The sequence below is a fragment of the Perca flavescens genome, chromosome 11, assembly GCF_004354835.1.
Source record: "Perca flavescens isolate YP-PL-M2 chromosome 11, PFLA_1.0, whole genome shotgun sequence".
In the NCBI taxonomy this organism is placed as follows: Eukaryota; Metazoa; Chordata; class Actinopteri; order Perciformes; family Percidae; genus Perca; species Perca flavescens.
In genome coordinates, this window is record NC_041341.1 from 33158997 (window position 1) to 33177126 (window position 18130).

The window sequence follows — 18130 nt, forward strand, 5'->3', positions numbered from 1 at the left end:
TGCACCACAGTCAAAAGATGGCATATATTACTGATTTAATGAATTTCTTACCAGTCTTTTCCATCGCTTTTTCTTCTGTCTCTCTTTTTGTCAGACTTTGTCTGCTTTCCTCCCAGAAGTGATGTAATCTTTTGCTCCCTCTTGTCCTCTTTTACTTTCGGTGGATCAGTCTTTTTGCTGCTTGGAGCAGGAAGCTTACTCTTACGAAAACCAAACCAATTTGCCAAAGTTGAGCCAGATTTTTGCTTCACTTCGCTGGTTCTCTCCTGTTCCTGAGACTTGTGCAAGTTCTCCTCTATGCCGAGCATCACTTTCTCTTCGATTGTGGTTATAGTACTTTGTCTCTCTGGTTCTTCAGAAACTGGCTCACCAAAGGCGCTTGAAAACTGTTGCTCAATCTGAAGGCGCCTAGCCTGCTCTCGTTGGAGTTTAAGACTCTGAAGTCTTTCACTGGAGGACCCCAAATGTGAAGGAACTGTCAGGCCCTCTTCAATCAAGAAGTTGTTCAAAAGGGATCGGTTCATTGGACAATGGTAGCTACTAGAGCAACTCATACTTCCTGGAAGGACATCACTAAGAGAGTTCAAGGAGCTCCCTGAGTGTGTTTTGATCTGGGTACGGACCTTTCCAGATCTGTTGAAGCTTGGCCTGTCCATGTAGCGTGCGCCAAAGCTCTGACTACGAGCCTTAGCCCCATTCATGCCCATTACAGGCTTAAGGGGAGGTCTGGTTGACACAGACACAGACCGTTTAAACAGCCAACCTTCCTCATCAAATCCCCAATCTAACATCACACCGCTGTCAGAAGCGACAGGCTGAACTGAGGGCTCAGAATCCAGTGAGTTACAGCGGGTGTCAATCTTTCTGCGGACTTTGTCATGAGCTCCACATTCATGTATCATCTGGGGATCACACGTAAAAGTCTGAAAGGTGTGGATACTTTTTCCAGAAGAGTTTGTATCATCTTTGTTATGTCTCCCGAAAACTAGGAAGGTACTGGTTTCCTGTCCAGAGATTGCCTCGTGTGATTTAGCATTTACAGGAAGAGCCATTTTTGCAGCTCTTGAGGTGGAACTCTGAAGATTATTGGCAATCCCATGGTAGTAAACATTAGAATATGCCTGAGGCAGGACTTCTGAAAGTTTCGGCTCACTAATGCTCTGTTGGGATCTCTGTAAGATGCTCTGACTTGGAAATATAGAGGGAGCACCATGTTCATCATGGCATGTGGCAGTTCTGTCCATAGATAGCTGGACTGACTCTAAAGACTCTTGAACTGGGACAGGTGGCATCTTGGATGAGTTGGTATGGTAGAGATTAACAGGGATATCTTTCAGTGGCTTACCATCAGCACCCATTTGTGGGGCTGTGTGCTGATTGTCCTTTGCCGTATTGGATTGTTGCAGCTGTGAAATAGAAGCAAGATTTGATTGGTGCTTGGTGGTGCTCGATGTTGTTTTCCCAGTAGTCAAGCTTTGAGCCTGACCTGTAGATGTATATGCTTTGGGTAAGCTGTCACAACTGGGCCTAAGGACAAGAGAAGTAGTTCGACCTGGGGGTGGTGGTGGCGATGGGGACCTAAGTTCTGAACGGGAAACATCACAGTGCTTGTCTCGGCGTCGTTGTTTTCGCGGTGAGCAGGGTAGGTTGTCATAGATGCTCTCTTCCATGGACTCATTGCTTGATTGAAGTCTAGTGCTTTGCAAAGGTGATTTTGTTGGGCTCTTAAATGTCTTTGAATGTTTCACAGGGGAAGCCATGGGAGAGCGCACATTCTTGAGAGACTTGGAACTTGTTGATACCGCAATGTCCTCATCTTTCTCAACTTTAGATAATGGTCCCTTGCTTGAACAATGTGTTTTACTGAGAGTTGTCCTTTCGCTAGGAACACTGTGCCCAGGAGGGTTTGACTGTCCTTTGGACCTGTGACCCTTAATAAGCTTTTGGTGGAGAGGAGAATGCGTATGCTTCGTTTGTTCTTTCCCTCCATCCGCACTCTTGCTCCGCAGAATGAAAGCCTTTCTTGCCGACTCACACAGTTGAGGTTTTGGTTTCTTCTGTGGAGATTCTGAGATGGTGTAGTTCTGGCTGCCAGCTTCAGTCGCCTGGTCTCTGCAGTGAGGAACCTCCATTGAGGAGCTGCGCTGTCTGGCTACACTCTCAAAGCTCACAGCTCTTGTTGCAGAATGCTGAATAGGAGAGCTCCCATCACCTGCTTCGACTTGCTTGACTGCGAGTCTGCCCTGTTTTCTTTTGACATGATCCAGTCTGGACTTACGATCAGTAGACCTTTCCTGGTTATTGTTTCTGTCACTTAACTTCATGCCTGAAGGCTTGTGTTTTTCTAGCAAGTCTTTGTTTTTTTCCTCCGGATGCGTAAGGCTATCTGTTGGACTTAAACCAGGTTTTACTGTGGGGCCCTCCAAAAATAAGAAGTTGTCTGTGACAGGTGAAGGAAAAATACCAGAATTATCTGCAAGTTTAACAGGGCCTTCTTGAAAATTGTTCTCATCATCTCTTGTAACAACTAGTTCCTCCAAGCAAACATGCTCTTTTGTTTGTTGGTCACTGGGTTCCCTACTTTGTAATTTAGTTGAATCATCATCTGCATCATCAGAGTCTAGGGTAGCAGTCCCTGCTCCGGCCTTGAAAGGTTTATTTGTAGTGGCTACTTGCTTGCCTTTACTTCCTTGTTGGTTCACACCAAACGAGTATATGCCCTCGTTGGAGGTTTCACAGTCTTTGCAGTGTGGAACAGATGCATGTGAGGATGCCTCTTTGGAGCTGCACATTTGGAGACGCTTAAGTCCTTTCAGAATGTGGCCTTCCTTCCATCCCAGGTCTGTCTGCTCAATGGGTGCAGAGTGATTGCTGGATACTGAACCCGTACTCATCCTTTTGTCCCGGCTTGCAGCACTCTGTGAAGATGATAACAAGTATTTTACTTTGACAACTTCCTTATACTTCAAATCGAAGGAAGATGAATGGAAGATGAATGAAACCCACCTGCTTGGAGAATCCACGTCCTTCTGCCCAAGTGTGGGAGCCACTGGAGTACTCACTACAAGCACTGGATAGTGACAGTTCACTGCCACTGCCGCTCCCACTACTGCGTGGGCATGTTAGACTCAGCAGGCTGGGCCACCTTCCTGCAGGAATACCTGCTTTTCCGTTCCTTTGGACCTCCTGGAAAATCATTAATTATGTAATGAATCAACAGAAATTAAACAAATTAAGCAAAGACCTTTATGCAGTTATACAATAATTATGAAAATATAAGTCATCGTTGCAGGATAACATTGACACAGCATTGGTAATAAGTGACATACTTATATACTTATAGGATTTACAATTTATCAGCAGTCACACATATTGTAATTATGGCTCACATTCGCACCAGCGAACTCAACGTTTTTCATCCACCTAATCCCTGAAATTATGTTCAATAGATTTTTATTTGCTGTCTGAACGATATACACTATGAGAATGTCCCAGGGCTCTCCATTTGTCTGTCATAGATCTCAAAGAATCAATATGCTGGATACATAGCTGCCTCTTTCCAACCAAAGGCTAATGAGTAATTGGAATGCCATTTTCCACTCCACACGTTAGATGTCCTCTACTGTAAAATACAATGTGTTTTCATGTCTTGCAGGTGTACCATGATAACTTTTTGGGAGCTGGTCAATGAGACATTTTAAAGTGATGACTCTGTTCTGACATGATTCACTGAACAAGGAGCCTCTTGGTGTGTCTGTTGTTTATTCATATTTCAAATATAACTGCTCAATGAGTTGACGGCTGTTAGATGATGATGCTTTTGGGTTGGTCAGAGTCTACACAATAAATAAAAATCAACATTCACATAGTCTTCCTCTGACTCAGAAGATTCCTAAAAGCATCTTTCACTGATTGGAGTCTTTGGATATATATTCCAAAGCATGCTGCTAATGCCAGAGCAACTATTTGTCCACACTCTGCCTGTTCATCAAAAGTGACAAAGTGAAGAAAAGAGCATTGCAAGCTTCTTGATTGAATAGTTTAGTGTAATAACAGGCAAATGTTTAACTCATAGAACCTTTAAGAAACTAGATATCACAGAAAAAAAAACAAATACATCTTCAGCTGATGCAAAATACTTGTTTTAAAGAGACATGATGACAGAGGTAGCTTTGAAAAAAATGTTGAAAGCCTTGGAAGGACTTTCACTGAATATTTTATCGCATACATCTTATTTTGAAGTAGACTCCCTTGTTCTAAATCTGAAGCAGCAGTTCTCTATAGTGATCAAGCTGCCATCTATCTAAGGAACATGTGTCAAACTCAAGGCCCGGGGGCCAAATCCAGCCCTCCAATTTTTGATACGGCCCGCATATCAATTTAGGCTCACATTACATTTTGGGCTGCCTAGTTGTGTGCCAAACCAAAAAGACAGGAAACTGTTTTCAAACTGCAATTACACGACACTCAAAAGCAGAATTTAGCAGATTCAACGACTTTGAGACAGAACCGGAGCGTTTGCATATTCAGGCTGTGAAACAGGTTGTTGTGAGTCGGCTGTGTGGTGACCTACTTTTAAATTGTAACCAGAAAGCATTGTTTTGCTTGATTTGCTAAATTCTATGATGACTTAGGAACTTTTTTGCTGACATTTTAGGGCTTTATGTGGACCGATTTGTATGTAAGGAAGGCTATATAAGACATGCAATAATACAGTAAAAAATATTTTCATTTCGATCAATAAAAGCATGTCAGTAAACTACACGTCAGGCCCTTGAGATGTGATTCTCAATTTTCAGTGTGGCCCTCAGTGAAATTGAGTTTGACACCCTCCTCTAAGGTTTACTGACCGATTGGTCCATTGATTGATATTAAGGTGTATTCAAGTGTTTTTCCCCCCAGTGGTTTATATGTATCCACCAACTGAGAATTATAGCTTGTAGCCACTTTTGGCTCTTTGTTTTGGTTTTCTGGCTAACATAGACTGTATTACAGTCTCTTTCATTAATCCTGATGAGCTGAGTGTGCAATACGAGTGGCAGATGGAGAAAGTCTATCATTTTCAGTAATCAGAAGAACTTATGGTACCTTCAGGTGCCTGATTGTTAGTTGTTGGGATGGAAGTATTTGAGTAACTCTTTTTGTTTTGCCCCACCATCCCAGATAATTGATTTTAACTGTTTATTATTTATGATACTAAATTTATGTAACTGGTAACAACATGGTTTTCAAGTCCTTACTAACAAAACAGATTTGTAGGTTAGATAACCAATTTATAAAAATATAATATGGATCACATATAAATCATATAAGCCTAACATTTTACTTTTTGAAACTAGTTATATTGCCCGAACAGAAGTGTGTAAGAAAACACATTTGTCTGTTTGTTTTTTGTTTACAAAAATGTCATCTTTGATTACAGGATAAAGACCGCATCAGACAACTGGTGTGCATTTGGTCATCATTTTTATGTCAATTTAGATTTTGATAAGTTGCAGGGCATCAACATGCACTGAAAGGGCAGAAGGTAGAATTCTCAATTAAAATTTTTGCATTTGTATTTTAATCTTTTGCTTCATGTTTTATTAGTCCACTAACAGTAGCTGTGAAGAAGTTGGGTCCTATGTAGAAAGCCCAGTTGGAACTGCTGGCATTATTTACTGGCATGCAGCATATGCTGTTTGCATAGGTGCCATTTCCAATCAGAGGGACCCGAAGGTGTCAAAGTGTAGTGATCCCATTTAAAAGAGCATTGATCTTTTGCGAGGCTGCAACGGCCAGCTTCCTCTCAAAGTCATTAGTGTCATCTGTTAGCAATAATTAATGTGAATAGGAAATAATTGCTTAAGGGAGCCAGGGACTAAAGTGATTTGGTCTATTCATTGATATTCACCTATTATTTGATTATCCGTGCTCGCCTTTATTTCACGAGCACTGTGGGAGGAGGCCACATTTGACCATGCTTGTGCGGATTAATCTTGGAACTAATTACAGTCAGCATGTCGAGGGGTATCTGAGATTTGAGTGATCCAGTTTAACAAAACCCTCAATCAGAGTGCCGCTGTGCTTAAAGTCAAGGGCAAATTCAAGGGCTGTGGAGATGTTTTTTTTTCATATCATATATTTGAATGTTTTTCCACTTTGTGAACCAACGTTTCAAAATATTTCATTTCTGTTTCATAAAATTCAGACATGACTATTTTAAAGGGCGGAAGAAGATTATGTCATTTTGATTACATCAGCACCAAAACCACTTCCAGATACTGGCCACATACATTTCTTTGCTAATGGCCTATATATATATATATATATATATATATATATATATATATATATATATATATATAGCCATTAGCAAATGGCAGTAAGTCATGAATCACACTGGATGTATTCAGCATCAAATCAAACATGTATAAGTCATCTATTTTGAAAGAAAATAAGGGACATGTCTTTGCAGTCTTTCTGCTGCTACCATTAGTCATTCAGATGCTCACAATGTTCTGTAAATAGAGAGATCACAAAACCATTACTCACAAAAGATTTGAAAGCTCAGTGTCAGGATTTTTCTACTTAAATGTCCAGCTTTTCCGTGACTAAAGGGAAAAGTAAGTGAATAAATTAATTTATGACACAAATGAAAGTGCTAAAATTACATGGTTTTGCGTAAACGTTTTCTGTCTGGGTGTGGGTAGTCTCCGGGATGGGAAAAAAACGTGCTCTGGTTTATTGGCATTTCTTTAAACCAATCACAACATCTTGGGCGGTGCTAAGCTCCGCACGGAGCCGCTGCAAAATACCCTCAGGAAGGAACTTGTTTTGGTGTGTATGTTCAAAACTCCGATTGGACAGATAGTCTAGCTTGCTGTCTGGAGTTACCCTGCAGAGATCTGAGGAGCAGTTAACCATAGTCCTCAGAAATCCACCGGAGGTTAGAAAGCCAACACAAAGAAAGAGGAAGGTAACGGACATCTGCGAAAATACATGCATCCGGCCGAATTTCCTGCGGCACTGGAGCAATCCCGTAAGTGGAACGTCCTGAATAAAGACTAGGCTGTGGGAGATCCAAAACAAGAGTGCAGCACTCTATACAGCATCCATTTGTATGTTGTGCCATGCGAGTTATGTTTTTTTTCTTTTTCTTCATATAATTTTTAGTATCATTGTCATTAATTATTAGTAGTATTAAAGATTTAAATTGAAACAACAAACCAGGAGGGTCTGACAAATTATTTATTGCATTTTTCGTTGTTTTTGCATTATGGGACAGGTCATCAGTTAGGACCATTCTTGTTGACACCTCTGTCTGGCAGGTCTCCCAGCGTTACAGTGCTATAGTAGAGTGTGGAAATACTCCTTAAAGAATAACAACAGAGCTTCATGGGAGGGATTGTATCCCCTAAATATCACTGTGTATATTTCAAGGGCTTCGACGCACCGTGGCATGAATGGGGCCGAGTGCGCAGCATGCATTTCAGCAAATTACATTCATCATAATAATTTCAATAACATTTGAATTACAACAGATAAAATCATACAACTGTATCCCTGCATCCATCCAGCCTTCTCAGTCAGAATAATACAGCACTATGTCAGCTGGTGGGTCTACAGTTTATGAAGGGTTCTCCACAGAGCATATGCTATTATGCTGATGCTTTTATCCCAGGCACCCCACAGCGCCATGACTTCATACATTTTTATGAAAGATTTCGTAATGGAACTCCACTAACCCTGGCAGTTCTGGAGATTACTCTAGGAACTAAACTGTACGCTGTACTGGGAGTACTCAGACATGCATGTGCCCAGCAGTGGACTGTGCTGACAGGAGGGGTCCTCGCTTTTCTAGTTTAACTTTTGGAATTTATGTTACTCACGTTGCAAGGAAGGCGTACCATAGCATACTGAGAAGGTTGGATTTGTAAGGACAGCATACTGAATTGTACACACTTGTTTTTAAGATAATTATTTTGGCATTTTTATTTGATAGGACAGCTTAGACAGGAAAGTGGAGAGAGAGGGGGAATGACAAGGACCGAGCCTCTGTATATGGGCGCACGCTCTTCCAGGTGAGCTACCCAGCCGCCCACTCACCCGCATACTTTAATCTCATTATGATAGCATTATGAGGTTTTCTTGTCCGGAGATTGTTTTAATACAAAGTGGTTATATTGTTGGGGTTTTTATTTCTAGCTGGTATTTTGGAGCCCTGCAGGTAGCCTCTGTGCTGGGGGGTGTTGCACAAAACCAGCAAGAACGCATCGTCTCAAACTGTTAACAGCGTTTTCTGTGCTTGTGAACTTGCGAGTTCATTCTTCCAAGAACAACCAGCAAGAATGTTCTCCCCAAGAACACAAGTCCGTAGTTTGCATTCTTGGTAATGAGAAACTCCCATAGAGACTGCTCTCTATTGGTTGTATTTTGCTATTGGCTGATCTGCCTCCTAAATAAAACAACATCTCCCTTGCATGGATTCCAAAATTCTGAATAAAATGAGTGATAATCAACTTTGTTTGCAGTTGGAGGTGTCCTGTCAACAGTTACAGACGTCTCTTTTACAATTGAGGCCTATTGGAGAAAAACAAATGTTGGGCCGCAGGGGGATTTTTCGGCTACTGGGGAAAAAAATGGATGCAATGCCGAGGGGCGGCACCATATCTAGTTCTTATTATACATCCATACTCCCGACTCTGGAGAGGTTACAGAGAGGGGAGTGGGCATGGCTGGTTTTGACTCTTCTTTTTTCCGGTCAGTATTCACCTAAAACCCTGGGGGAAAAAAAGTGTAAAATCATGGCTTGTCCGAAATATTAAAGTGGTAATTCGCTATTAAGCCATTTTCTGATTCCCTGCCACTGAACCAGGCTGCTGATCAACAGACCATTCATACACAAGGACAATGCACTTTAGCTTCCATGGACTTTTGAGTTATAAATTTAAATTTCACAATCTCATCAAAATTCGTCCATGCGTCCCCCTGCGCCGCCCAAAGCAAGGTTACACTCGCTCAGCTGCTCTTCAGACCACGGTCTTCTCCACTCTAGTCTCTGAAACATTTACCACCTTCACCAACCTTGGTCACTATCACATGCACCGACTGCCACCTCATCCAACTCCTTGTCTTAGTAATACTTCTTGCTCATCTACACCTTGCTGTCTGTCTTTTTCATGTCACCTTCACCCCGTCTGCCCTCCCTTGTCATTGCTGCTCAGTGTGAAGCCTGCAGGGCGCTAACTGGATGTACTGCTGTTCACTTTGGTGTTAGCATACAGAGAGAGGAGGGAAGCAGGGAGGGGAACTGGTGGAAAACAGGCAGACCGCACTAGCTAGTAGCTCTGCATGGTGAGGTGTGCTGAAGGACTGCGGGTGTGGTGGAAAAAAAATACAATTTGCAACATTCACCACCCACCCAGACAAAAATCAAGAAAAGATGACAATAACTACAATATTCAAAACCATACAACAGCATAATAACAAAATGGACACACTATAAACTCTTCCCAGCACAAAGCTTGTTAGGAGCCCTCCAGAAAGTTCAGGTACGTTCCTCATGTTCTAGTGTAGACATCCAACCTGGTAAACCGCTAATATGACGTTTCTTCAAACGCCGCCACCCTAGCCATCTCACAACCCCCCCTCCTGGATTGACGGCACCCCTTCATTCTTCCATCCTCTTAAAAGAATCAGTCTGGCTATCATTACAACTAGTCTGGACCCAGCTTCCTATGTGCTTATCCATCCCACTTAGGATAGACCCATCTCCCAGGACAAATCATCTTGGGCTGAATGGAACCTGGCTCCCTGCAATCCCACAGAGGTTATCATGTATCCTGGTCCAAAATTCCTGGACAAATCTCACGATAAATTCAAGTTCAAGTTGTTGTTTTAAATCAGAGCTTAGTGCAAGCAGAAAAAGTGTGCATGAACCGTACATAAAGAGGCCAGCGAGCAAAGCGGTTCCTTGTGTTACACATTATGTCTGTTCTAAATCTTCCTTCCAGGCAAAAGCGAATGCATCTTCAGACACTTCGAAAAGAGTAAATAAATGTGACTTTGTTATACGAGTTCACACAGCAACTAAATCAAATGTCGTTTACAGCACTTCCAAGGGGGCAAATAAATGTGACTTTATTATATATTTGCTTTTATCTTTGGCTGCAGCCCTCCCAGGAAGTATATCTGAGGAAAGAGGCACCTGTCGCTGTTTAAAAACCTTGCAGTCGCACGTCTCTCGAGCGTCACTTTGCCGCTGTATTCCAGTAACACTGTGACAGACGACACTGTCACAGAGCCACCAGGCTTTAACAGCTAGGACTCTTTGGAACAGAGACACAGGGAGACAATGTTGCTGTTGTATACAGTCCAACCATTTCTTAAAAACATCTAGTCGCAGTGTAATCACAGAAACAAAGTAACGCATTGTCAGATCTCGTCTGTACAATGGATCATTGATTGACAGAGGTAGACAAGTCTTTTCATTTCTAGCTGGCAATCATTGATTTTTGGTGGAAAGTTTTGGCTACTGTGACGAGAAAATTTGATCAGCACGGGGCGAATAACTATAAGCACAAATAATGCAAATATCTGCTTTGCTTTCTGTCTGAAAACAGCTTTTTTTATTATGTATAAAAGGATGAGAAGGAAGAAGGTAGGGGGAGACTTCTTTATCTTTCTAACATAACCTTGTTTGACTGATTAGCAAACGGTACATTTTACTTTTAACGTTACAAGAGAAAAAGCTTTCAGGGCGAGGACTAACCAATGTATTTGGCTAAATGAAGTGTAAACTTGCCCAAATCCAATAAAGAGTTAGACATTGTTTAAGGAATCCAACAAGCATATCTTGCATGGAAAAACAAATTAACATTATCTGGCAAATTGATACAACCAGAGTGTTGTATGATGTCTCTGATCTCAACACCATCCATGATCACTGATAGGGACAACGAAATGATTTCATTTTTTTTTGTGGAGTTCTCTCTGCAGCTGTAACACAGTGTAGAGCCTAATGGATTTTGCTCTTACTTTGTGGAAGTAAAAAAAAGCCATGTGCTCTTGTTGCAGTGCTTATCTGATCTCAGAGGCCATGCCCATCACTAACAAAGGTGAGCCGGGCCTTTAGAGAAAAGGGGCAATGCCAGTCATACCGCGTCTGGCACATTGAATGTGTTCTACATAGAAAATTGTTTAAGGTAAGACACCACAAACATGTTTGAAAGCTAGTACAAACAATTAAAATATGTTGAAATAAGTTTTATATAGACAGTATATAGCAATGTTTTAGGTAGAGTTTCCCATCCTGAGTGTGGCATCAACTCAAAATGGCTGTTGTGACTATAGGTTTAGAGTAGATCGGCCACCATGGTATTTCTACTCAAAAAGACTGGTACACCCCTTCCCTTATCATCCCCTTTGGATCTGACAAATGGAAACTGAATAAATGGGCTGAAACAACATCTAAAGGGGCTTTCACACAGCCGCGCGGTAACTCGCCGCCTCCAGTCAATTCATTGAAGCGAAAGGCGGCAGAGCGGAAGCGGTTTTGATCGGGGCGGTTAAAGGTAGGATGCGGTTGCCGGCCGCGTGACTGCGCCCAGATTCTGCTCTGCCGCGCAGAGTTCAATCAGGAGAGACTTCATTGGAATGAATAATAAATGCATTACATGGTGCACAATAAAGTGAATTGTCCCCCAGGTGAATGGGGTGGAGGAGGGTCACTGAAATGACAACTGACAGCAGCAGAGGAGAACAGAATTAAAATTTTAACAGAGGCAATATGATAGGCTTAGGGAGATCGGAGCAAACATCTGGTTGGTTGAACTTAAGAGTGAACGCCCATAGTAAGCTGAGACAGAGAGGGGACAGAGAGATTGGGGATGAATGAAACAAACAAACAAAGAGAGTCTTCTTGACGGAACCTTGGCTAAGCTTATTTCACCATGCTGAACTTCTGGCGGTAACCACGGGGCAGCAGGAACCACTTTAAAAAATATGTCTGCTTTTTTGGGAAACGCTTGGTTTTCAGGGCGGTTGCTGTGCGGCGGTGTGGTGACCTATTATATACTGTTTTCAGATTCATAATTTGGCTCAGCGTTAGTTCATGCAGAACATGGAAGCTGTGTTTAGGTAAACATTTCTGACCCAACTCCCAGTCACCAACCAGCAGACAGAATTTTTTTTCCCCAGCCTTATAGGGAATCCATCTTTTAGTCATAACCACAAACCAAATGTGGCTTAGCTGCACAGCGAGTGGTCCCAGCAGGACATCACATGTGGAACTTTTCTAAAGTACACAACAAATGAAATACCCCAAAACTTTGAAATCAATGATTTAAATGTGAGGCTTGTTCTCAAAACTTTTGTTTGTGACTTTGCTGGAGACGAAAAAATATAACAACAGTAGTTAATATTCAAGCTTTAGGCGCAAGATAATTATCTCACTACTACTGCAGCCTCTTGGATAGCTGGGAATGCTGCATTAGTGAATCAAAGGCAGCATTTGGCACATGAAATCCATTTTGCCCAGTGAAATGGTGAAATGATCGCGAAAGATTTGGAATTCACTGTCCACAGTAACAAACGGATGACCTTAAAGTCTATTTTATAGCCTGAGAATGTTCTAATGACTACTGTACGGAGTGTTTAATGAGAGGAAAGAGCTGGTTTAATCAGATGAAATGTTTGCCAGAGGAGTGGAGAATCAGACTGCAGGTCAAGCGGTCTTTCCCTTGATAAATACTATGTACAGAATTATCTGAGGAACTGAATAGCAACGAGTTACTGCTCCATTAAGCAATATTTCTTTTCAAGAACTTGCTCAACAGTGAACTAATGATGAGACCTTATTTAATCAGGCTCTGAGGTAAGATGTCAGCATGTACAATACAGAAGCTTTCCAGCAGAAACAGCTCTGCAGTGATACATACGGTTCTACTAAAGACAGAATCCCTCTTTCTCTTTCAACAGTCTTCAAGTCTGACCTTTACAGAAAAGGTTTAAGATGAAGGACAGCACTTGCTGCTCTGCTAGGCTTGCAGCATACTTAATGGCCTGGTATGGGAAGTCCTAGACTTTCCATGAAAACTTCCATGAAGCCGGAGAAAGACAATTCTGGAGTGTTGATACAGTTTATCCAAGATTTGAGTTAATTACCAATTCTGTCTGTGACATCAAACTGGTCCCCTGAATACAGATAGCGTGAGTTTGTCAGAGGAGAGGAATCATGCTGAGAACCCCGACAACCTAAAAGACCCTTAGAAACGAAGCAACTTCTCGCCTGCCTTCTGCATAATGATTATGACATACGACTACGGATTATTTAATTGAAGTTGAGTAGTTTTGAAAAGTTTTGGCTGAAATACTATCAACATTGTATTGGCCAGACACACTTCATTTTGTATTTAAGCCATGACTATGTCTTTCAATCTAACTTCACTTCACAATGAACTGTAAAATGTACCCTTGGATACTCAAAATGTCTACCACAAGTCATGTTAAAATGACATTATGTACACCATTAAGAAGTGTCGTTAGACAGCCAAAGTCTCAAATAACCTGAATCTGCCTTTGTCTAAGATGAAAAAAAATCAGATATTGCACTCAGCCGCACTCTCAAGAGCCAAGAACATCATCAAGGACAATTCTCATCCTCAGCCCCCACCTGTTTCTATTGTTACCCTCTGGTAGGCGTTTTAGGTCTATACAATCCAGCACTACCAGATTTAAGAATAGCTTCTTCCCAAATGCAATAGTTTCCCTAAACAAATGTAGTTAGACAGACCCAGTCGCTCACTGTCACCTCTTACACTTCTACACTTGCACTTATCTGATCATTGCTCTTTTACTGTTTTTATTTTGTTTTATATGTCCTGTAAGGATTATTTATTGTATTTATTGTATGCACCCAGTGGAGTAGCGCTCCTAATTCCGCTGTATTGTAAAGTGCAATGACAATAAAGGCTTTCAATTCAATTCAATCCCATTAAAACCTGCATTTTGATGGACATTTCAAACTGTTTAACAGTGTGAGCATTGTTGGAGGAAAGAGAAACAGCCAAATACTAATAAACATGAACGTGTGTGAATTCTCTTTTGCCACCTAAAGCAATGAAAAACGCGTTTCTCTGTCATGTTTATGGAACGATGCTGAAATGTGTAGAAAAGCCTGGTGTTCATAATTGGCCTGTGTGCAGCCGTATCTTCTATAACGTGTACACTGTAGGTGTGTTTTCCATCCAAGAATGGCTTCGTTGCTCACGTATATGGCATGTCATTTGTTTGCTCAGCAGTTTGACACAATGCCTCAAAGGAGGTGTCCAACACCAAACGCATTAGAGTTGGCAACCCTGAATTGATTCTGAACAATCTTTAAACACACAGCTGGTCTGTGAACTGCCAGCTGTTACCTACTCACTGAAAAGTGAATCCAGTCATAAAACCAGAATAATTACATTTCAAGGTTGGAATATAGCTATGTCAGTTACATGGTAATGAGGTGTAAAGGAGTTGCAGTGCACTGTGGTCATTAGAGAAAACATGTATCTCTCTGCCTTCATCAATTAGTCCCGCATAGCCAGACCGTCCTCCACAGCGCTGCGGAGGAGGGTCTGGCTAGTCACCACACAGCAATCTGGGATGGGAGAAAAACGTGCTCTGGTTTATTTGGCTTTTGTTTAAACCAATCACAATCGTCACGGGCGGCGCTAAGCTCCGCACGGAGCCGCTGCAAAATAGCCTCGGGAAGGAAGTTGTTTTGGTGGAACATCTAATTCCCATAAAACTGATAAATAAAATTCATGTGTGTTCCAACTTCCATCAGAAGGGGGACATATTTTGTCTCTCCAGTGAATGTGTAAATTACGGGCTTCATGTACAGCGTACGTACGGACTACATTTGTCCGATTTTGCTTGTATTGATACACCAATTTTTCCACCTTTTGTTTTCAATACTTTATTTAAAAACAATTCCCACTTCAAAATGTACTGCATTTATACAGCACTTTTCTAGTCTTAACAACTACTCAAAGCACACCTTGTACCTTGTATGGCCAAGACTGCCATACAAGGTACAACCTGCGCATCAGATAAACATTCACACACACTTACACTCTGATGCACAGCATCGGGGGGAATTCAGGGTTCAGTGTCTTGCCCAAGGACACTTCAAAATGGGACTGCAGCACCCAGGATCGAGCCACCAACCTTCTGATTGGCAGGCGACCGCTCTACCACTGAGCCACAGCAACATAAATGCAAAGATAAACAATTTTGAGGTGGATGGATGGAAATGCACATATTGCTATAGTAGTAGTAGTACTAGTAATATACAGTATTCAGATCCATATGGTATTTCATACTCAAAAAATACATGTTTGTATATGGCCTCGTGCTATGTGATACATTTAACATATGGCCAGAGTTCCTGAATTGCTCCATATCAGGTGCGTAGTCAATAATTGGCCAGGGCGGCACTTAACTCACTGGCCCGTCCAGCCAGCCAAGCTCAAAATAATTTTTTTTATGAAAAAATATTCAATGTAAAAGAAATAGTAACATAACTAGTTGTGTGTGTTTAATGTGTCTTCTCCTTGGATTAAAACCAAGCTGTTTAAACCATAGAATAAGGATCAAACAATTAGGAAGCCTCCGGAACGTAGTTGGTTGCTATGTATATATAACAGGCAGACTCTCTGGGCTGCCTTCAGCAGCTAGCTAGCTGGCTGTTTAGACAATGCACCATGGATGTATTAAGCAATATACTGTTAAAAGTTAATGCGACAACAATGGCTTCTCTTTAACGTGGTATGGACAGTTATCGTGGATGGAATCCAGGGTAAATAAGGACGAGCAGGGCTGGACTGGGACAAAAAATCAGCCCTGGCATTTTTGGCCCAGGCGGTCCACACCCACTGTGATTGGTCAGACACATTCCCTGCAGACAGTCCTCTTAAAATATGCGTGCATTCTATGATATGAGTTTTGGATCCTTCAAGAGGGGTGTCAAGATTTATCTGTTGATCTTACACTTAAATAATTAATTCATTCTTAGAGTTATGTATGTTGTATATTTATGGTATTTTTATATTTTTTTATTATTGATATTTGATATTGTATTGCCATTATTGTTATTATTACTATTTTGCTTAATATTGGCTTAGCAACTTTAAATTTAATTTTAACTATTGGAAGATTCATATTTTGTCGCTTTGGACAAAAGTGTCTGCTAAATACAATATACCCAACCATCAACCATAACCCTTCCCAAAAGCTACAATAAATCTGAGAGTAGTATATGCCCTGGAAAAGAGCAACAATACAAGAAAAGCTAATTAAGCCATTCAAGGAACACTGATGCTTGTATCAACACTGATTTTATAGATCACAGACTTTTCAGCTAACCAACAGGCTAACCGCTAGCATTTTCAATGTAAGCTTAAACAGATTACAGGTTACCTGCGTGTGCGCGCACACACACACACACACACACACACACACACACACACACACACACACACACACACACACACAAACACAGCCTCCTTCCCTTCCTGAGAATCCCTGTTAATTTGCCTACTCCTTACCACATCGTCATCTACTCTCTCTTCTAGGGCTGAACGATTTTTGCAAATAATCTAATTGCGATTTTTTCCCCAAATATTGCGATTGCGATTCGATATTCGATTATTTTTTTAAGCTCTTTTTCTTCTGTATTATTCAACAAAGACAAACAAGGTTGCCAACCGAGCCTTCAGTTTGGCGTGCCTGTATCCATTAACTGCATGTATGGACTCGAGCCCGAGCAAAACCCTTCATTTTATTAAAATGGCTGTAAAAGTTTTAAACTTCAACTCAGAATTGTTTGAATGACAGAGATCAGCTCAAGGTACAGTGTAGCGTTAGCGTGCTAAGTTGATGCATTCTCTGCGTAGTGCAGACTGATTTGCTATCGCAAGTCATCAAATCGAGACCAAATCGCAGCCTTTGCGATTAGGAAATCGCGTTTTAACATATCGCGATATTATCGCAAATGCAATTAATCGTTCAGCCCTACTCTCTTCCATCTTTTCCTCACTCGCTCCCCTGGCCCTGTCATGGTCACTCTCCTCCTCCTCGGCTTCTTCCCTGTCATGATGCTGTTTCTGCTTCTCTGTATAGCCAGCCATCTCTCCTCCTCGGCTTCAGGTAATGCTGATGAAGCAGCTACTACAGCCCCAAACATGTCCGAAGTTTTTGAGGAATCCACCTGTAGATTATTAATATTTTTCTCCTGTAATTTCTCTGCACATCCCTTGCACTTTAGTGGTCGTTTGTCCATTTTAACGGTGGATGCTAAACTTCCAGCAAAACTGTTACAGCTTGTGTGTAAAGTTGCGGCCCGGAGTGCGGAAGAGGGTTCCTGGATTTGATTGGGTCAGGTCAGTGCCAACAAAGAAAATTAACCAATGGGTCGCTGTGAATTCTTTATGGGCTGGCCCGGCGAAAAAATTAACAAAGGCCTATTTATATCGGCGATTCGGCCCAAAAGTGCGTCGGCCCACCGGGAAAATGCCCAGTACGCCCGATGGCCAGTCCAGCCCAGCTCTGTGGACGAGCTTTTCTGCAGCATGTGCAGACATTTCCCCAGTGGAGCTGACAGCCCATCAGCCAGAGAGGAGGCCCTCACAGAGGTAACATTAAGTAAAACGGGTTTCATGCTTCTTGCGTTATTATTTAAGTAACCTAGTCACCTTGCTGTTTAGTAAGAAATGGTGAACACTGATGATGGCTTCTAGCTGAAACGCGTTTGTGTTTTGTCCACATTAAATAAGAAGATAACTTATCTCTGAGTAACGTAGTTTCTAGTTTTCTTTGATCCTGTCACTGCCGTGGACTCGATACACTGTCTAAGATTTGGCGCCTTGCTGGCCACTTTTCATTATATCTTTCATAACTGAAAATGGAAGTTTTCATTCTTTGATTTTCTTTTACTGCTGGTAGGGCATTTGCTGCTCATGATCTGACCATAGTCCTGAAGCACAATGCTGTTATGAATGCACAAAGGATATGTTGTGCGATTTCGGTCTGATGTAGGCTATTCTATGTCATGCAGTATGTAAACGCCTTCTCTGCTGTTTGGGTTCAAATCAACAGGTTTTTG

The 18130-nt window shown here is 41.6% G+C and overlaps 1 protein-coding gene across 1 annotated transcript in view; it reads right to left on the minus strand.

The window, feature by feature from the left end:
- Positions 1-18130, minus strand: part of LOC114563689 (nck-associated protein 5) — a 46016-nt gene that overhangs the window by 12108 nt on the left and 15778 nt on the right. The window contains exons 7-8 of the mRNA XM_028590483.1: positions 3007-3186; positions 52-2918 (exon numbers count right to left, since the gene is read on the minus strand). Of these exons, the coding sequence (XP_028446284.1) occupies positions 52-2918; positions 3007-3186 (3047 nt within the window). The remainder of the gene's footprint in view (positions 1-51; positions 2919-3006; positions 3187-18130) is intronic.